Source organism: Micromesistius poutassou (genome assembly GCF_964030765.1).
Source record: "Micromesistius poutassou genome assembly, chromosome: 3".
NCBI classification, from domain to species: domain Eukaryota; kingdom Metazoa; phylum Chordata; class Actinopteri; order Gadiformes; family Gadidae; genus Micromesistius; species Micromesistius poutassou.
The window spans coordinates 20345591-20368317 of record NC_140273.1 but is presented as its reverse complement, the minus strand read 5'-3'; the positions used below and the strand labels follow the sequence as shown (position 1 = coordinate 20368317).

At 43.3% G+C, this 22727-nt stretch overlaps 1 protein-coding gene across 1 annotated transcript in view; it reads left to right on the top strand.

Moving 5' to 3' along the window:
• Positions 1 to 4501: 4501 nt before the first annotated feature.
• Positions 4502 to 22727, top strand: part of LOC311341134 (dolichyl-diphosphooligosaccharide--protein glycosyltransferase subunit MAGT1-like) — a gene marked incomplete at its 3' end in the record, with an annotated part of 49067 nt that continues 30841 nt past the window's right edge. Inside the window, exon 1 of the mRNA XM_084466031.1 lies at positions 4502 to 4617. Coding sequence (XP_084322157.1) covers positions 4513 to 4617 — 105 coding nt within the window. The 5' untranslated portion in view covers positions 4502 to 4512. The remainder of the gene's footprint in view (positions 4618 to 22727) is intronic.

Here is a 22727-nt window from a genome sequence, read left to right as displayed (position 1 = left end):
GTCGACAAATACTTTAGATAATTGCAGCCAACAGCTAAGAACTGATTGTAATTTTCTTCTTCTTACAAAATGCGAGTGCTTTGTATCCAGATAAGACTCAACACGGCACTAAGTCTCACTTAGCCGCAGCTCGGGTGTCCTGCGGGACTTAAGGGTGGCGCCGCAATTTACTTTTTTTTATTGCTTTTAATCTGTTTTCCCGTCTCTGCCTCAGAAGCGGTCCACTCTGCGTCTCACCTCCGTCGCCCGTCGCCCGCACACGAGACAACCTGGACCTTAGTCCAGGCCTCGATCGATGTCACCGTTCTGTCACCTCCAAGGTGCTGCTGGTGGAGGTGCTCTCGGTCACCCCTCACAAACACACAGACACACACACAAACACACAGACACACACACAATACACACACACACACACGCGCACATGCACAAGCATACACACACACACACACACACACACACATAAACACGCATACACACACACACACATAAACACGCACACACACACACACACACACACACACATAAACACGCACACACACACCTACACAAACACACGCACACACACTCACACACACACAGGCACGCACTCCTGAGGACCCACCCACACACACACACACACACACACACACATACATACAGACACGCACACACACACACACACACACACACAAACACTTACACACACACATACATACACAAACAAACACACATGCACGCACACATGCACACACACGCACATACACACCCACGCACACACACATGCACACACACACACACACATGCACACACACGCACACACACACACACACTCGCACGTGCATGCATACACACATGAACACTGGACGCACATGGACGCGGCGTGCATACCAATGAGCGCAGACATTTTGAACAGCACTCCAGGGAGGACAGAGGAACATTTGTTGAGAGATGAGATAACGGAGATCATATTAATGAACACTCATCCCTGTCTCTCTGCCACTCTCTCCCTCTGCTCTCTTTCTATTGCAACATGTCAAGTCAAATTTTATTTATATAGCACATTTACATACAGCTGAGCCGCGACCAAAGTGCTTCACAGAAAGTGCTTAAGTGCAAATACACATAGAAAATGACCTGAGGCAAAAAAGAAAGAACATGTATGGACTGCAGGCCTATAAGTTTTCAGTTATTTGTGCTTTTGTTTTTGCCCCATCACCATACTACCTGCTTATGTAATACATTATCCCATTGATTTGGAGCAAGTGACTTTCATTGGCACAGGAAAACCACACGTCCACCCTGTTTGTCGTCAAACGGTCTGTGATTACCCAACGCAGTAGGCCTATAGGCCTGAAGGACTTACAACTCTCTCTCTCTCTCTCCGTTGCGTTTTATGTTTAGTTTTGTTCCTTATTCTGCTAAAGTGCTGCTTTTTGTCCCCTGCTCCGTTAAAGGGGCTATAGGCAAGAGTAAGAGCTTATTTGAGTGCAATCTGTTAGAAATGCGGCAGCCATCTGTCAGCTGTTTATGGGTGTGTACTGCTGGGGGAGAACATGGGTTCTAGGGGAATGCGGGGGCCTCTGTAGGGGCCCTTCATTGGAGTCAGAATGGAGCCCGCTCCATTCTGACCAATCAGGGCTTCTCTTTCCTGCTCGGTCTGGGAAATCCAACTTTCCTTCCCGGGAGAGCTGGCCGAGAGGTGGGGGGCAGAGAGGTCTTCAAAATCTTGGCTTCTTCTGATTGTTTCTGCTCTCTCTCTACCTACCCCATTAAATCGTACCTACATCACCTTTAACCCTGTCTCTCTTCACCTATATCTTTAAATCGTACCTACATCACCTTTAACCCTGTCTCTCTTCACCTATATCTTTAAATCGTACATCACCTTTAACCCTGTCTCTCTTCACCTATATCTTACATCACCTTTAACCCTGTCTCTCTTTACCTATATCTTACATCACCTTTAACACTGTCTCTCTTCACCTTTATCTTTAAATCGTACATCACCTTTAAGCCTGTCTTTCTTCACCTATATCTTTAAATCGTACATCACCTTTAAGCCTGTCTTTCTTCACCTATATCTTTAAATCGTACATCACCTTTAAGCCTGTCTCTCTTTACCTATATCTTTAAATCCTACCTACATCACCTTTAACCCTGTCTCTCTTCACCTATATCTTTAAATCGTACATCACCTTTAACCCTGTCTCTCTTCACCTATATCTTACATCACCTTTAACCCTGTCTCTCTTTACCTATATCTTACATCACCTTTAACACTGTCTCTCTTCACCTTTATCTTTAAATCGTACATCACCTTTAAGCCTGTCTTTCTTCACCTATATCTTTAAATCGTACATCACCTTTAAGCCTGTCTTTCTTCACCTATATCTTTAAATCGTACATCACCTTTAAGCCTGTCTCTCTTTACCTATATCTTACATCACCTTTAACCCTGTCTCTCTTCACCTATATCTTACATCACCTTTAACCCTGTCTCTCTTTACCTATATCTTACATCACCTTTAACACTGTCTCTCTTCACCTTTATCTTTAAATCGTACATCACCTTTAAGCCTGTCTTTCTTCACCTTTATCTTTAAATCGTACATCACCTTTAAGCCTGTCTTTCTTCACCTATATCTTTAAATCGTACATCACCTTTAAGCCTGTCTCTCTTCACCTATATCTTTAAATCGTACATCACCTTTAACCCTGTCTCTCTTCACCTATATCTTACATCACCTTTAACCCTGTCTCTCTTTACCTATATCTTACATCACCTTTAACACTGTCTCTCTTCACCTTTATCTTTAAATCGTACATCACCTTTAAGCCTGTCTTTCTTCACCTATATCTTTAAATCGTACATCACCTTTAAGCCTGTCTTTCTTCACCTATATCTTTAAATCGTACATCACCTTTAAGCCTGTCTCTCTTTACCTATATCTTTAAATCCTACCTACATCACCTTTAACCCTGTCTCTCTTCACCTATATCTTTAAATCGTACCTACATCACCTTTAACCCTGTCTCTCTTTACCTATATCTTACATCACCTTTAACCCTGTCTCTCTTCACCTATATCTTTAAATCCTACCTACATCACCTTTAACCCTGTCTCTCTTCACCTATATCTTTAAATTGTACATCACCTTTAACCCTGTCTCTCTTCACCTATATCTTTAAATCATACCTACAGCACCTTTAACCTTGTCTCTCTTCACCTATATCTTTAAATCGTACATCACCTTTAAGCCTGTCTTTCTTCACCTATATCTTTAAATCATACCTACAGCACCTTTAACCCTGTCTCTCTTCACCTATATCTTTAAATTGTACCTACATCACCTTTAACCCTGCCTTTAACCCCTCTTTCTCCCAGACACGCTGGCTCTATGCTTTAAACCATTTTCCGTTGCAAAATCATTTTTGTCAAGGCAAACATGTTTTTTATCTATGAGGAAGCATTTAACCTCGGACAACCCACATTCTATTTCTCTCTTCTCGAAAATACTTTGACTTTGCACTCCCTCAATTTTCTCCAGCATCCCTCTCTCTCTTCTAAACACAAACACACACACACACACACACACACACACACACACACACACACACATGCACACACACACACACACACACACACACACACACACACACACACACACACACACACACACACACACACACACACACACACACACACATCCATCCGTTTATACATGTATTCTGTTCTCTCTCTCTCTCTCACTCTCTCTCTCTCTCTCTCTCTCTCTCTCTCTCTCTCTCTATATATATATATATATATATATATATAAAACTATATATATCACTCTCGCTCTCTCTATATAAAACTATATATATCACTCTCGCTCTCTCTCTCACTCTTTCTCTCTCTCTCTCTATATATATATATATATATCACTCTTGTTCTCTCTCTCTCTCTCTCTGTCTCTCTCTCTCTCTCTATCCTATTCATGCATGGGAAATGTAAACAGGACTCAGAGGCGTGTGTGAAGGATGAGAAGAGGTGGTTTCCATGGTCCCTCTAAAGCCACCCGTGGAGCAGCAGGAACAGGATTTGTTAGTTTATATTGAGCCTACGACTTAATTCATTTTGGTTTATTAGATTATTTAATAAAGTAACTTATTTCTAACTAATCATTATTTAATTATAAATGATTACATTCAGTTTTCCTTTATTTATTATTGTTGAATGCCAAATTATACTTGTAGTTAAGAATGTTAGCTAAAATGCTCTTATTTCTATTAATTTATAACGTATTAATAACTATTAAATTGTGGTTTATTTGATCAAATAAATGGTGGTTATCCTTTGAATAAAACCTATAGATGGTACGGTGTTGTATGTATCCGATCGTTATTGTTCATTGTACAATAGATAAACCCCTCTCCGCCTGCAAAAACTACAACATCCATAAACGTGAACGTAGTTCCTGTGCTCTGATTGGTCACCTTGGTAACCAATCCCTGGTCAGAGACGCGTCGGCAGCATCCGGACTCTCGTTCATCATGGCGACCGTTGTGAGGAAAAGCGCCGCTAAGCTGCCGGTGATGTCGGTGCTGCTCGTCCTGCTGCTGTGCGTGCTGCCCGGGGGAGGACAGAAGAAGAAGGAGGTACGGTCCCGCTCCCCTCCGTGTGTCTGTAGAGGATAGAGGAGGTGGCTGCAGATAGAAAGAGGAGGTAGAGGAGGTGTGAGCGGTCTGTGCGGTGGAGAGGACGCTTCCGGATGCGGAGCAGCATCTTTCATGTTGTCGTCGTTGATTCCTGCATCAATGCCGTCGTTATTGTGTTACAAGATGTCATGAAAAGAGAGAGTGGAAGACACGATGAGGGTCAATGGACGCTTCAGATGTGTTCTCTGTTTAACGGGTGCTGGATGTGTTGTGTGACGCTGCCTATCGTTGTCTTTCACCTGTGCACGCGGATATCAGAGTGATGGTCGCGCGCACTGTTTTCTAGTACGTTTCTCTGTTACCTTATTCACTATACACTATGCATTATGCACTATGCACTATGCACTATGCACTATGCCAGGGACGTGCACAGGAGTTTTTAGGGGCAGGTGCCGAATTGTTGACGGGGGGGGAGCCCCCCCACCCTCCTGTTCTCCTAAGCCCCGCCCCCAGCTGACCTGGCGATTCGCTCCCCACACTGATTGGCAAGTGGAACATTACAATACATGCACATAGAACTGGCATAACAAAGAAATACAATGCAAACACATAACACACAAACTCTTAAAGAGTCTCAGGGTCGCTCTTTCGTGACTGATATTGTTTCTAAGCAAACTAGACACATGGGTTTGCCTTTGAACTCTATGAACAGATACTCTGCTTCTCAACTTGACTGAAAGGTACCGTTTTCTTTACATTTTTGCACTGCTCATGGCCATGGCTCAGTGTTTATACCTTGCCGATGGGGAAGGCCCGGGGCCCCGAGATTGTTTGCATAGGAAGCGTCCTCTGTCGGTGCACAGAATAATTACATTGACTGACTGATTAATTTGCGGTAAAAATATATAAATAATAATAATTTTCAATTATCTGCAGGCCGCACTGAGTTAGAATGCAGGCCGCCATTTGCCCATCCCTGCACTATACTGTACTATACACTATGCATTATAAACTATACACGATGCACTATACTATACTATACTATACACTATGCATTATAAACTATACACAATGCACTATGCACTATACTGTACTATACACTATGCATTATAAACTATACACGATGCACTATACTATACTATACACTATGCATTATAAACTATACACGATGCACTATACTGTACTATACACTATGCATTATAAACTATACACAATGCACTATGTATGCACTATACTATACTATACACTATGCATTATAAACTATGCACTATACACTATACTATGCACTATAAACTATACACTATGCACTATGCACTATACTATACACTATACTATATACATTATGCTATACACTATGCACTATACTATACACTATGCACTATACTATACACTATTCACTATACTATTCACCATGCACTATACTATACACTATGCATTATAAACTATACACAATGCACTATGCACTATACTATACCCTATTTACTGTACACAATACACTATGCACTATACTATGCACTATACAATACCCTATACTATACACTATGCACAATACACTATGCACTATGCACTGCACTATACACTATGCATTATGCACCATACACTATACGCTATGAACAATAATAAACTATGAACAATAAGACACTATGAACTATACACTGTACACTATGCATTATGCACTATACCAGTGGTTCTCAACCTTTTTTCAGTGATGTACCCCCTAACGAGCACAAAGCATTTTTGTTTTGGCCCCCCTCTGTGTTTTCAAAAGAATTGCTGCTACGCTTCAACCACAACTCCATCGTTGATCCAAGTGATTGACAGGTGATGCCAGGTGGCATATGACAGGTTGGGTCTAACCATCCTGGTATGGGGGAGACTCTGGGTTTTAAGGATAATGAAATTGAATAGCCTACTGAATATAAAATTAATTTTATGAACTTATACTTATATTTTCCTGAAATATTTATTAAATAATTATTTTTAAAGGAGTTTTGCATGGATGCTACTTTTAAAAAAATATGTATATTTTAAAATCTCACGTACCCCCTGGAGTGCCTTCACGTACCCCCAGGAGTAAACATACCCCCATTTGAGAACCACTGCACTATACACTATACACTATGAACTATACACTATGCATTATGCACTTTACACTATGCACTATACACTATACGCTATGCACAATGAACTATACACTATACACTAGGCACCGATAATTAAAACCTCACGCTTAATCCTATGAGGAGTAGATAAAAAACTGTTAGAACTCTAATCAGAAATACATGTGTAGAGCAGATACTTGTCACTCAATGTCAGACTGCGGTTATTTGTAACATCCTTAAGAGTCTCTGTATTTACATGGACAGGAGAGAGGGACATAGAGAAACAGTGATGAAACAGAAATGATCAAACAAGGGAGCAGCAGAAATGTGCCAACAAGACGTGTGGCAGCATGAACAGCATGAACAAGTCATAGCAGAATAGACCCCAAAGACCACCACTGTGGTCTGTGCTTTCAGCGCCAAGAAACTACAGCACAGCATCACAGATGAAACATGTAAGCACACATGACAGAAGCACGACAGGAGGTAGACAGAGAGGCTGAGAACAAGGCTAGGAATTGTTGGAGACATGTGAAGGACACAGGATTCAAACAAGCATGGAATGCATAGTCTAATAGAAATGTACATGCAGAAAACCCAAATCCTTCTACTGACCATTGAATGGGCCTCTTTTCCTTTCTTCTCCTGGGCACAGCTATCCCTGTGTTTTAAAGACGAGACGGGGGATAGTTAATTGACAACACCTGCCACTAAACTCACCCTCATCTTATTATCACATCCTCAAACACGCACCACCACACCTTTATTGAGGTTTTAATGAATGACTCATTAAAGTCTGTAAAGGTAACAAGATGGCCGGGGGACATGTATAGCCTGATTATTATGCAGCATGTGAGGCATTGGCTGGTTGTCTGCTGTTGGCTGCTTGAAAGTTAAATGGTTCTTTCATGACTGTTCACAATAGGATTGGAAGAATACACCGCTGGCATCCGGTCATGCGGTTCTTCTCGGCAGTCCAAGTATTGTTCATTATTGAAAGATCAGCTCAACGGGAGCATAAGTGCCAAGCAGACACACGGCAAACTGACAAATAAGACAAATAAAAAATAAGATTTTTATGCAGAATCTCCCTGCCTGAAAGTGCTCGTCCGCTGGTTTACATCAGCGTACCACTGTGCGACCATCCCTGTTGCATGCACTCACACATTGTTGAAATCACATGCTGGATGCTTTAATGTTTCTATGTCGTTTTTATTGAGGATGGTTTCGTATTCAGACAGAATTAATGCATAATAATATTTTATGTAAATAAATGAATACTTCTGATTTCATGCACCTTGTACTTTAAAATCAAATTTCAAACTGTTACCACTGGACAATAAGTGCTCTAAGGAAGCCAAGACATTGCCGTTAAGTGCTCTAGAATCTTGAGTGTCTGATGAATCACTAAATATATGTAAATATATTTATTATTTTAAATAAAATAATCGATTATTTCCAGATCACAATATGGGGCCAAACAATCCTAATCCTAACTGCTGTCATCATTCAGCCCGATATGACGCTAAATCTGGCTAATACGGCTGCGCGCTACAACGGGAGCTAGGCTATGTGTTGTTGTCCTTCAGGAATAATAGTACAGTGGTTTTCTCTTTGTTTACCGAGCTGGGTAACTCATTTCCCTGCTCAGTATAACATTAAATTATCTGCTGTCGGACCAAATGAATTCCACCGGGGAAAAAGTATTTTTCTGTCTCTGAACTTCTTTAAATGTGGGCTTCTGTATTTCTGCTATCTCAACAATCAGAAGATGTTATATAACTCTGAGGCTCACTACCACCTCAAGTCCATTTAGTAGCCACATGCCAGCACATTCTGACCTTTCTATCTCCTATTTAATGGCTGATTTAAAATCCATACAGCCGTACAGATGATTCAGCAGCTCAAAGATTGAATTCATCATGCTCTCTATTATCACTTACGCAGCACGGCTATCAGGACACCCTCTCAGTGCAAAGCCCTATCAGTATTTTAGTGTTCACCAATATTCTGCTTTTTCCACAATCAATTGAATTGATCTGGGCTGCCATAAGGGCTCTGCGGTAAAGGCCTCATCCATCTAACATCTAGTGTGACACGCCTACTTAGTCCATGGCCAATACCACAAGGCTTTATGAACACCAACTCTGGGAGAGCCTTCAAGGCTGCGGCCCTTTATGCACAAAAAAAAAGATTTAGGTTCCACAAGAGTTCACTAATCCGGTTTGGATCTAGATTCAGAAACACATGTAGTACATAGTAGCAGCTGAGGATTCATATCCCCGCTCCATGTGCACCTACACAGCTTTCCACAATCGCTGTGTGTCGTAGAACTGTGTACAATTGTACAATTTGCATGATTTGTGACGTCATCACAAAGTAATGTCAACAAATCATGTTTAATATTAAAACTGCAAAGACTAGGAATCATTGAACCGTGTATAGTTTCTTTACTCTTGGGTTCTAATGCTCTGTTCAGGCACAACTCATTTTGGACACAGAAAGCATCAACTGAATGCAGAAAGGTGCCAGTGCACTGATGTACGTCTGAGGAAGTGTGTTGGGGCTGCATATTCAGCGTGTGTCTCCCCAGATGTTCATGCTGTCCAGGTCAGGGTTTCAACCCCTATGAGGGCAGTCGGGATGTGGGATTTTATTCTTTAAAATAGGCAGAAAACACATAAACATTGCAGTAACCATAGTATTATTTAGTAAATAGTGTTGCTTGGTGCATTCCATCATAGGTTTTCCAATGTAATGTTTTCCGTTGATGTTTTTGCGCTGAATAAACCCAGTGGGAGCATTAGCAGCTCTGCTGACTTCTCTTTCCATTGTCTCTCACTGGCCTTCCTGCATCAATAGTTGCGTAGAAAGGGGGTGCTGGCTCTCTTGCTGGCTCTCTTGCTGGCCCTCTTGCACAGCCACTGCATATATTCATCTATTGTTTACCATTTGCTGGTCCCAAAGGTTTCTGATGTTGTCTAAGTGTGACTGGATGCCTGGATACCCCTGACAGATACCAACCTGCTCAGTCTGCAGCACAGAATTCAAATGTTTTTAATACTAATGTATAACTATGTGTGTCAATTATGGCACCAATTGCCCTCCTGACCATCCTTTAAGGGAGTTTCTCTTGCCTTTTGGGGAGTGTCATAAATACATGACCTGTACAGCCCATTGAGACTGTTACTGTGATTAAAGGATTACATTTGTGGTCACAATTGGCCCTTGCGAGAATCTTCCATCATGATGTATCCCAAGCCAGTTGATATGGATGGATGGCTCTTGGCTGTAATGCCTGAGCTGGCGAGAGAGAGAGAGAGAGAGAGAGAGAGAGAGAGAGAGAGAGAGAGAGAGAGAGAGAGAGAGAGAGAGAGAGAGAGAGAGAGAGAGAGAGAGAGAGAGAGAGAGAGAGAGAGAGAGAGAGAGAGAGAGAGAGAGAGAGAGAGAGAGAGAGAGAGAGAGAGAGAGAGAGAGAGAGAGAGAGAGAGAGAGAGAGAGAGAGAGAGAGAGAGAGAGAGAGAGACTGGCTGAGACATAAGGTGGTTATAATGTGAGGAATGGGCTCTCCCGTCCAAGGCCCGGGGCCATGGCTGAGCTATGAGGATGGAGTTCTTATTTAGCTTGAAATGGACAAAATGGTGAAGCAGCATTTTGTATTCAAGTCCCTTATCTAATTGAATCCTGTCTGTCTGTCTGTCTGTCTGTCTGTCTGGCTAGCTGTAGTGTCCAGTGATACTGTAAAATAACATCGCTACCATGACCAATCATGTTAGTTGAGTAGTTGAGAGAAAAGAAGTTGAAAGCAAAGTTCATGGTTGCTGAAACCCCAGGGTCACTAAGGAGTGTAGCATGTGTGGGCCCTCCAGCCCACACAATTGTGATGAGATACCAGTGTGAACCAGACTGATTGAAAGAGTCTATTCTTAGTCCAGTTAACCACACCTGCATCTCATGTTTGTTGGCTGAATCCCAGCTCGCCTGGTCAGTCCTTCTCTTTCCTTCTCTCTTCCCTTCTGCCCCCAGCTATTTTATACATCTGTTTTAATGATGTGTGATTAAGCTGTTTACCTTTTTTATTGTTTTATTTCCTGGAGCTGCAGGGAGGAATGTTTGGTTGATGGATAGAAGAGGAGGAGATACTGCTGACGCGGCGAGTTGGGGATAACAGAAGGGGAGATAATGCTAGAGAGGGGGGGAAAGAATGAAACCAAAATGTAATTTAGGGCTCTGTTCCCCCACCACCACCACCCCCCCCAGCTCCACCACCCTCACCGCCACCCTTCTCCCCCTGTCTGCCCGCAGCGAGCGGGACGAATAACCAGGGACAGGGTGGAGGAATATTTATACCTCTCTACCTGCTCCGTGTCAGCTGGTCTGGATGTTCCCTCAAGGCCGTGAGTCGGGCTGACTGCAGCACCTCAGAGAGCCGCTGGAAGCCCTCCTCACACACACCGGGATCAGGGGCCGGAACAGAGAGAAGCACTGATAAAGACAAGTAGGATAAGAAAGAGGATCAAACGATGGAGGAAGACACGGAGGAAGAGACAGAAAGAGAGGGAGGACAGACAAGAGCAATGAATAGAGGAGGAGGAGGAGAGAGAGGATGAGATTACTTTAGAGAGAGTGGGAAGAACTCAGAAATGGCCAAGTAGTGTGATAAGTGGAAAGGGCTGCAACTACTGTCCGGGGAGGGTCCAAGCAGTGGATCAAAGTAAGCCTGGCTCGCCTTTCCGCCTGCCTGCTTTTTGCAACACTGACCGTAGCACCGCAAACAAGCAGACAAGCCCCCGGGGCTTAGCCAAGCCCCCATCGCTGGCTGTTCCGCCCAGGCCTGGTGTGGTGTGTGAGGTCTGCCCCTGCACCCGGTTTAGTCTCTTACTGTGAGCACACAACCCTTTTCTCTTAGAATTTAATTTACTTTAAAGACTGTACAGTAAATCGTACAATTAAAAATAGGTAATTTTGGACTAATTTCAGTATGTGATACTCATATTAATTAATTAATTAATTAGCATAGCCTACATGCATAATGTCTGCAGCAGACGGGATCACGTCGCAATCATGTTGCGCCATCGGGCCTGTGCAGTGCTTCTGCGTTAGTGGGGCCCCCTTGGTGAGGGCCCCTTGGGGGTGCTTTAATGGGGTTCCCCATGGCCCCCCTGCGGTGCTTGGTGTGGGGACTGCTTTATTGGGGTTCCCCTTGGCCCCCCGGTGCCTGGTCGTCGGTCCCAGGCTCATGTCAACACGTGACATCACTCTGGCCAGGCCCTAACTTTTTGCAGAGCAAAATGAACGGCCACAATAAATAGGTGCGTTTGAATGGATATGGGTTGTAATTATGCATGCAAAGTCCCTCTGTGCTTGGCTGGGAAACTTAGTTACTTTCAGGCACGGCCACAAATGCGTGTTTTGGAGAAACTGCTGGTCTGAAAGCTGCTGGTTGCTTAGCGACTACTGGAGAAACTACTTTGAACGAGCATTTCGCCTTTTCAACCTCTTGCCCTAGTAGCTCTGTGCCAATTACATGTTCCCGTCAGAGTAAAACAAATGGAGAAAAATGAACATGAGCTGTCACGTTGAGCATGCAATGAAGAACTACATTTGGTTGGCTAAGGTGTAATCACATCGGCTACAGGTTGTGTGTGTGTGAGTGTGTCCATCTCTAATCATCTAATGCTGTGGTCAATAGTATGCTATTCATTAGGTATATTTTCAGGAAACGTGAAATTAACTATATACAGACTTAACAGTAGTTGAGTAGGAAAATACTGCATACGGCATCCTGTCTGATAATTTGAACACAGTAAACTACATTTGTTATACCTTAATAACAACCAACAATCTGGGGTTGTGGTCAAACTGCCCAAAAGGAGTCAATAGATAGAAAAGTTATTAAATTATTATTTGTTCTTTTTTAATAATCCCCAGTAACTGAAAATGCCGTGGTCGGCTACTCTCCCCGGGGTTCACATATAAACGATAAAACAATAAATTCATTAATGATACAAAACTAATCTAATTTATTTTATTTTTATTTTATTTATTAGTTTAGTTTATTTGTCAGGGACAATGCAGTGCACATTATTACATACATAGCTATCACAGTCAATGCCATAACAATGTCTGTAGATGTGTTAAAAAAAAGGTTTCTAGCCGTCGGCTAATTTGCAACCCCAGTCCCTGGTCAGACCTTTCTAAAAACATGTTGTAGTCAAAAAACATTCTAAAAAGTGTAGTATACGTGTGCATACACCTCTCTATACACATAGAGACCAACAAAACATCAAGGGTAATCTTAGTGTTCATACCCTAACCACCATACACATCAGAACAACCACAACATACATAGGAACATCACGAACAGCAAGTCACGTAACACAACCCCCAGACACCCAGCCGCCCGCAAACTCTCACTTATACGGACAGCCAGCCACAATATACACAAATACAATAACACAGACAGCAAATCACATGCGATACAACCCCCAGATACCTAGCCGCCCGCAAACTCTCACCTATGCGAACACCCAGTCACATACACACACACAACATACAACAACACAGACGCAAACTCTCACTTATACGGACAGCCAAACACAATATACACAAATACAATAACACAGACAGCAAATCACATACGACACAACCCCCAGATACCCAACCCCCTGCAAACTCTCACCTATGCGAACAACCAGGTATCTACACAGACAGTACAGTAAAACATAGACAATAGAGTGTGTGTATGTATGTGTGTGCGTGCGTGTCTTAGTGGTCACATCCCTGATTTACTTTCAGCCAGTGTTTTACCTTACTGCTAAATGTTTTCAGTTCTGTTTGTGTTTTTAGTTCTATCGGTAAGTCGTTCCAAAAGCGGGTTCCTATTACTGAAAAACATGACTGGCCGAAAGAAAATGAAAATGAAAATGACAAGTCAAACACCAGTTAACCCTGTCTGGGCTTCTGAATCAGGTGGAGTGCGTTCTTCCTGTGTCTCTCCTGGTGGAGTCATGTGGAGGGGAGCAGCCCCTCAGATGGACCTCAGGTCTCCAACATAGGACATGTTGACGCCAACGGTCTTCGCAGTAAAAGACAAGCACACCGTGGTCCCGAAACTTTGGATCTATGAGACCACAGAGGTGTGGTTGTTATGCACAATGATTGAAACGCAAGCTCCTCATAACAGGTCCTGATGACCCTTGATCTGATCATCTTCAGGATATTCTACAGGCCGTCTTGGGCCGGAGTACAAGGCCCTCTGCCTGACCTTCAGGACCGGACCAAATGGCTGAACGAGGAGGTTTTCAGAACAGTTCAGACCTCCACCAGCCTGGAAATCGAGACCCACATCTAGAAAGCTGTAGGGTCTGGCAATGAAAATGGCCCAGCTCGAGGGGCGGCACCAAGCATGCATTTGAAAATATCACTGCACGCAATTGGATAACACTACGACCAATCAGAAGAATACAAGGGGTGACGTTTCCAGACCAGTGGAGCTAACCAATTGATACGATTCTTGCCGTATCTATTGAGTATCTATCCGGTCCAGCAACGCATTTGGCCCGCCTATATCAGGTACACCGATGCAATTGGTTAATGTGCTGGGGGAGGGGCATCGGGGAGGGATTATATTGCTCGTTCCCAGAGACTCGCTGAGTAAATTTAAATTGTGCTCTCACGAGAACTCTTGATTTCCAAGGTAGAGCTCCACTGCATGTGAACGTGTTCTAAGGCCGATCCGGGGTCAATTCAGGACATTTTCAAACCAGGTTTCTTTGGTTTCAGAGCATGTTCTTAGCAGCTGTCAATTCTAAGAAGCCTTTAGTTCCCTGCTTTCTTAGTTTTAAAATGCCTGGATAAATCCTCCAACACACTCATTTGCACAGAAATACTTCCATTACTTTATACAATGAATTGAATCTAGCATGTAGAGATGGATTCCCCCGCTGACTTGCTTATCTACATGCCGCGGGCCAGAGCAGTTCTCTGGCCGTCGCAGCACACTGAACAAGTACAATGTCTGATCAGGTACCAGATAGGTCTGGGGGACAAGACGGCTTCAATTGAAAGCAATTTAGAGCTTGATTTGAAAATGGGCTGGGTTAAAACAGAGTGTTATTGTTGGGGCCTTGCGAAGCAGCCTTCCAGAGCAGAGTACAGACCTCCAGCTGGGAGGCTCTCTGGGCTGATTGTTTCATCTAAGTCTCTCTCCCATTAGCCCCCGTCATCTGAATTATTGATGCACCGTTGTCAGGGCCGTTGGTTTTTTCTCTCCTCCCAAGTGACGGATGGCTTGTGTTGTTAAGTAATTTCTCTTCTCTCTCTCCTCCCTCATCATCCCTTTCTCCTCCCTCTCCTCCCTCTGTCCTTCTTTGACATCGTGGTGAAGAATGTATCGCAGGAGAAAAGGAAGTGTTCACTCTTCTTCCATCTCCACCTCTTCCCCTCCCCCTTCTCTCCCACTGGATTGCTCACCTCCATGGCCGTTTCTCAATTTGTGTTCTTTTCTGTTCTTGTGTACTTGCGTTCTTGTGAATCGTCATCAGTTGTAGCCCAAGTACTGCTCCAATTCAAAGTTTGCATCAAGTCAAGTACAGTCGTAAAACCCAGAAGTGTTCTTGATGCGTTCTTAAACTGGCCATTCCACCGAAATAATAGGCTATATAGGAACATTTTGAAAATATAACAAAAATGTAGGCCTATTCATTCAATATATTTACATACTATTTTAAAATGAAAGAGGCTGGGATTTTGTTTTATATAATTTGTTTATATGTATAAGTCGCTGATAGAGGAAACCCATCGCAACGGCAACAGAAATCCCGGTCGTGTGTGTGTGTGTGTGTGTGTGTGTGTGTGTGTGTGTGTGTGTGTGTGTGTGTGTGTGTGTGTGTGTGTGTGTGTGTGTGTGTGTGTGTGTGTGTGTGTGTGTGTGTGTGTGTGTGTGTGTGTGTGTGTTCTATTCTGTGTAATTTCTCGCTTGTTTGTAATTCTTATATCAATAGCCTACTCTCCAACTATATAGGGGGATTATTTGTTTATCAACACGGCAGATGCTGTTCTGATAAAACTTCCGCATTTTGTTTATCTTATTAAAACGGTTTGTGCAACCAACAGCACAACAAGACATGATCGTGCGCTCGTCTCTTTCTGCAAACGACATGCGCAGTAGAGCTGGGAGTGACGTAGACTGATAATCCCTCTATAGGCACGCGCATCTGTACCTTACAGATAAAAAGTTGTGTGTATAGCTTATACACACGACACACATATCTTTTAATTTATATTAATTCAAAATATTTACATACTATTTTAGAATGAAAGAGGCTGGGGTTTAGTTTTATATAATTAGTTTATATTGTTCAGTAGTATATACATACATGAGGCCGTATAGCACAGTTAACAGAGCTGAGGTGGTGACGTCATCGAGTCCGCTGCTGTTCCAAATGCCAGGTGCGTACTCCCATTCTCAGAGGTTTGTACTTGGAAGTCCGGAATTGCCAAGTTCGCACTTCCAAGTCTGCGAGTCTGAAGTTCGCATACTTGGTATTGATAAACGGCACGTCTTCCTCTTTATTTAATGCCCTGAATGACAATGGTCACTCATTTTCTAGTGTAACTGATCTCCACCAGATTGGCTGAATTCTAGACTATAAATTCTGTGTTCCTCTTTTCATTTATTTATTACCTTGCATCCCCAGTACTAGGTCAAGGTCATGTATATGTATTTTATGTTTTGAATGAAGATACTACTACTGCACCACCCAACAAGCCAGGTCCCTACGTAGACGTACTGCACCACCCAACAACAGCCAGGTCCCCTACGTAGACGTACTGCACCACCCAACAACAGCCAGGTCCCCTACGTAGACGTAGTGCACCACCCAACAACACCACCCAACAACAGCCAGGTCCCCTACGTAGACGTACTGCACCACCCAACAACAGCCAGGTCCCCTACGTAGACGTACTGCACCACCCAACAACAGCCAGGTCCCCTACGTAGACGTAGTGCACCACCCAACAACACCACCCAACAACAGCCAGGTCCCCTACGTAGATGTAGTGCACCACCCGACAACACCACCCAACAACAGCCAGGTCCCCTACGTAGATGTAGTGCACCACCCGACAACACCACCCAACAACAGCCAGGTCCCCTACGTAGACGTACTGCACCACCCACCAACACAGAAAGATGATGGGGATTCATCAGTAAAGGGGAATTTCAGCCAGCAGAGGAATAATAATATGAAAAATTAAATATTCGGGGGCTGGGGGGCTGCATGCAGACTGTTGTAGTCTATGTGTGAGTGATATGCTATATTGTATTATAAATAATATTGATGCCTTGTGTTGCATATGTCTTTCGGGTCTGCTTCAGAATGCTGTGTTGTGTTTAGCGTTCCATAGGCTTGAGTGTGAACATCAAGTATCGGCATGCATCGCAGTGCCATCCATTTTGACCCCTCATGTTGTGACGCTGCCGGACACGCCGCTCCGTGGCTTTGTCTGGTATTTCCACCAAGAGTTTCTTTGGTTGACTACAGCCATATTGGTTTTGTCATTCGGGGTATCCTGACTTTCACCCCTTTCGTTTGCCTCGAAGACTTCTTTCTCGTCAATACTCAGCAGCGTTGTCGATATCTGTTTGTAATTCTTCTGACTTTACTGGAGCTCATAACCGGGCACTCTGGTGAGTGCCCGGTTCCCTCAACCCTCAGATGCACAGTCCTTACTGCACAGCCTTCAAATGTGGATTTGAAATGTGAATGTCCACCTTACAAATGAAGCTTTGAAAGCAGCACTACTTTCTATCTTACAGCAGTCTGACTCTCAGACTTTGCAGAAGTTGCATTGTATGACCCTTCCTATTATCAACTGCATTTTCTGAAAGCAACAATGTTCCTTCGTCTTCACCCCACTGCCTGCTCCTTATCTAGCTACAACTGTACATTAGGATCTTCTTTATGAAAATGTCAGTGCATTCACCCCAAGAGAGTACCAAGATATCATACAACTAAGGCTGGGAGATAATATATATAATTGAACATATTCGCTTATCGTCTTTAAATGTTATTGTATTGTAATGAAGTTACGATATAGACCTATCATGAGACCCAGTTTTATGGCCTTCATAAACTACGTTCAGAAGTATGCTCTAGAAATGATGAAAATATGATATTAAAAACCCTAAGACTTGTCTTAGAATGGTGCTTTAAATTCATAAGCATACGACGCTATTTATTGAAATCATAAACTTCCCCATGATATTCGTGATAATACACTCAATATAACCCATTAGGGCTGCACAAAATACCTTCAGCCTTATCATCCCAATGTAAGCATGCTCTATAATCTATACTATCCATCATCACAGGGCTATAGTCTCATCATCACAGGGCTGTAGTCTAATCACAGGGCTATAGTCTCATTCCAGGGCTATAGTCTCATTCCAGGGCCCTGTGATAAAGGTTCCCCCCCCCCCCCCCTATTAATGATCTCTCTGTCCGTGCACTGCGAGTCATGCAAAGTTATGGTCATTAGTAACGCTATTATTACATTCATACTTAGTTCATGTGAATCATTCATCTTTGCATGCGCTCAGAACCCTTGTATGTGCATAACATATTAAATGGGGCAAGGCACAGGGCAGCAGCACTGAAGGCTGCTCCACAGTCTGAATGTTTCAACACAACGATATCAAAAAGCAGATAGGCCTACCTAGGATCCTGTATATAGAAGTCTTAGGGCGTATTCACACCTGCCTTGTTTGGTTCGAACCAAACCAAAATAATCGCTGGTGCGGACCTTTAGGGCTGGTGTGAATACAAACCATCGAACTCTGGTGCGGACCAAACAGTCGGTCCGAGACCCAGCCGGAGAGGAGGTCTCGGTTCGCTTCCAAACGAACCCTGGTGCGGTTCGCTTGATTTGCGAAAGCGACTGCGCTCGGTCCAAACCAGTTCTAAAAATGATAATCCTTTTTGGACGCAACCCGCTCAGCCGCGCGCATTATGGGAAATATTGTTTAATTAGCGGTAACTCCAAGATTAGCAGCACATTGTCAGACCTTTGGTTGAAAATGAATCGTGGCTCAACATGGAGCAAAGAGGAGACGGAATGTCTATTGGTTATTTGGACAGACGCCCACATAAAACGTATGCTGGAAAACACACATGAAAATGCATTTAACACATTCAGCACCAGGGTGAGGGAGAAGGAGTTCGACCGGTCCGCAACCTGATATGAAATAAATCCATATCAGCTCAACGAGTGCAGTCCACTGGATATCCATGATTGTTTACACCGGCGCCTGGTGTGAATATGCCCTTAGTAATAGACCGAGCAACATCTGAGCAACATCAACTACGCTGGACATTAAGGGCCCTAGTTAGACGGTCTAAAACGCAGACGTGAAGCGCAGAGTCGAAGTAGCTTTGTGGGCGGTTCTATGGCACTGTTGCTATTATGACGGCGAGATAAATTAGCTTTGTGCCCGACGCAAATCTAAAATGGGTTGATCTGAAACCCGTAGGTGTGTTTTGGGCGTAACGTGCAATAAACCAATGAGAGTGCCATCTCCCATCCCCTTTAAGAGCCAGTGCATTTGACTTGAGTTATTTTTGACATTTTGACAGCGATATTTTGACAGCGTGTTTGCATTCTCCGCTGAGACAGATGCGTGACCACATGAATTTCAAAGGCTCAGTTTATGGCCAAATAATAGGCCTAATTCACACATGGAATAGCGTTTTCTTCAACTTCAGAAACACTGAGTCGTCATGTAAATTGCGGCAAAGACAACTTAACACATATATGATGTGCGGACGCGGTCCTGTGGCCGCAACTGTACGTGGCAAAACATTAACAAACATTGTTTGTTACCAGTATTGTATACATTATTGTTATCGGCTTGTGTTCATAATATGCATGTGCCCCCCCATTATGCGTTACATGTTTAGTTTGTGTGTGTTTAAACAGATGGGTGAGCACACACACGCGTACCAAGCATCACCCGCATTTATTCATTCTTTTAAACTCACTCGGTAAAACTATGTTTTCTCACGATCAAATATTCATCAATCCTGAAAGTTATGGGCTTGCACGATGTATGTGCGGTGTTTGCAGATGCATTGATTTAAAAGTACAACTTACGCTGTATCAGCTGTTACACAAGATTTTTTATTTTGTTTTGGGAGGCTGGAATATACTTTGCTCGAGTTTATTATTGTTATTAATATTATTTAAACGCATGGCATAGCCTACTCTACTGTGTCCATTCATGCAGCCCCTATGGAAAAAAAAAAGTTTCCACAATCCAAATGCTATTTCTATGCAGTTGTACTCATATGAACAATCTTTGACACCATAATATTTAAATCAGGCTAATCTTTTGCATGTTTGTGCTGTGTATAGCCTACGTGTGTGTAAGCGTATGTTGCAGTTCCGACCTGCCATGGCACGTCAAAATAGCAACACCAACTGCGCCATCTGCTAGTACATTTAGACCAGGAATTGTTCGGTCAGTTGCGTAATTGTATTGGCGCAATGTTTAGATCGGTAAAATAGCACCAAGTATCATTTGCGCCGGAACACGCCTCTGCTTTTCGCAGACGAAAAGAAGTGTAGTGGTGCCTGGTTGCTGCGGGGGGGAAATCAGCTTTGCGGCGGGTGCAAACTAGCAACGATACATGCGTCAGTTTAGAAAGTCAATTGAGCTGGGTGTAAGATAGGGCCCTAAGCCTGTAATGTTTTATGAGTATACGCTTTATTAACTGTTTTTCATAACAACCACACATTTTGTAATGTTATACGTTGTGTTGTATAGCCTTTTGTTTTCCCGAAAATATATGTCCCATCCTTTTATTGACAGCACAACTGAGTTACCTGAGAAGTAGTCGTGTTAATCACCCCTCATGGGATTCCTGTATTCTTTCACATCGCAATATATCTAGAAGAACAAAAGTAGTGCAACGTCATGCCTTAGTGTTTATGCACCCACTGACCTTGTTATGGTTCTAGACGCACAGACAGCCATTACCGCACAGGCCCTCCTCTCAGGGAGAGGGAGGGGTGTGGGCTGAGAACCCAAGAGTGGCAGTGATGTGAACACTCATCTCTTCTTCCTCGCCTGTCTCTCCATATCCTCCTGCCATTGTTTTACCTGCACCATCCATTTAACCCCTCCCTTCGCTGACAGACTCCACACACACACACACACACACACACACACACACACACACTATAGGAGTGTGTGTGTGTGTGTGTGTGTGTGTGTGTGTGTGTGTGTGTGTGTGTGTGTGTGTGTGTGTGTGTGTGTGTGTGTGTGTGTGTGTGTGTGTGTGTGTGTGTGTGTGTGTGTGAGAGAACCATGACAGTTGCGCTGCTTTTTTTAGTGAAAAGATAACCGTGTCAGACTTCTTATCAGGCAGAAGACAGGAACACCCATATAAACACAGACACGTGCACACACTCACAAGCACTCCCAATAACAGCTATTGTAGTGTGTGGGTGTGTGGTAAGCTTTCTGAGGTGTAAACATGCTCTCAGTCAGTGGAGCAGAAAAAACAAGTTTAATAAGAGAGCATCATCAAAAGTAGGAAAGACACACACACACACCTTCACACTTCCAAAAAATATGCCCTAGAAGGGTTGAACTGATTCACACTGGTTCAGTACCTTCTGCTAGCAAGCTCAATAGGACCTGATAATGCTACCCAGTAGCCTACCCAGTGGTTCCTCTACGTATCCAGCAGAGGCAAAGCGCCGCCGCTGGCGCCACTGCAATCAGCTGTTGCTGATATTTATTATAGCAATTGTTTGGAGTAGTATTCTTTTCTATTATAAATTATGATACCTACAAACACTGCCTACCTCTGAACCTCAACCCAAAAATTAGCTTGGCTGTCGTTGGGACCCTCAGCAGTATGGGGCTGTAAAGCTTTAATTTAAGCTGTGTCACTTCCTCCTATTTCAATTAATCTCAATATTAAATCTGTTTAACTTCTCCACCCCTTAAGCCGTGTTCAAGGCAGAGTGAATTTTTGCCTTGCGTTACTCGCGTGAGTACAAACCGTCTCAACCCACAAATTTTCGCCCTTCTCGAGAGGAGGACTTATTAAACGTTTTTACACTGCCAAATATGCCCGTCTTTTGCCTGCCTTTTTCCAAGCATGGTCTGCGTGTTAACACTGACCAAGGTAATATACCACCTTGATTTTGCACCCCAATTTACCCTCTCGGACCCTACACATATTGGCGGTTTCATTTTCATGTAAATATGATTAGACGGCTTTGCGATTCCAGGGGCGGGACTTGGGTAGAGGTGTTGCTGCGTTGTCTCTACAACAGAGACAACGCAGCGATATCAACATTAGTAGTTATAACTGGAGAGATGGAGAGATGGTTTACGAGGTGCTGACCATCATGGGAGAGAAGGTGATGCAGTCGCATTTAATGAAGACGGTGAAGATGGTGCGATCAACGAGAAAGACACAGGAAGTTTCCTTACGAGGCTTTTGTAGGGATAAACAACAAGTGGTCAGCAAAATAAAGAATATGTTGGCGTTTTTTGCACATAAATAGTTAATCGTGTTTGTAGCCTACACTCAGATGTATACTCATTCTTGCATGCGAGTGGCTTGAATAATAAAATAATAAAAACATTCAGAGTATGCAAATTATTCTAAGGGTGTATTCACACCAGGAAGCTCCTTTTGTTCGCTCGCTTTGGTCCGGACCAAAATACAATGTATATTTTTTGGTTTGGTGCGGTTCCTTTTCACATTGCAATTTTCGCAACAGTCCCAGAATTTGACAACAACGCACATGTGTGCAAACATCGTTCAATCATTGGACATAAAGGTCTGGGGCGGAGTAAAGCAGTGAATTAAAAAAAGGGGGGAAGTGCCGGTGAAAGTAAACAATCATGGATATCCAGCGTGATATACATTGATCTGCGGGCCGGTCGAACTCCTTCTCCCTCATACTGATGTGAAATGTGTT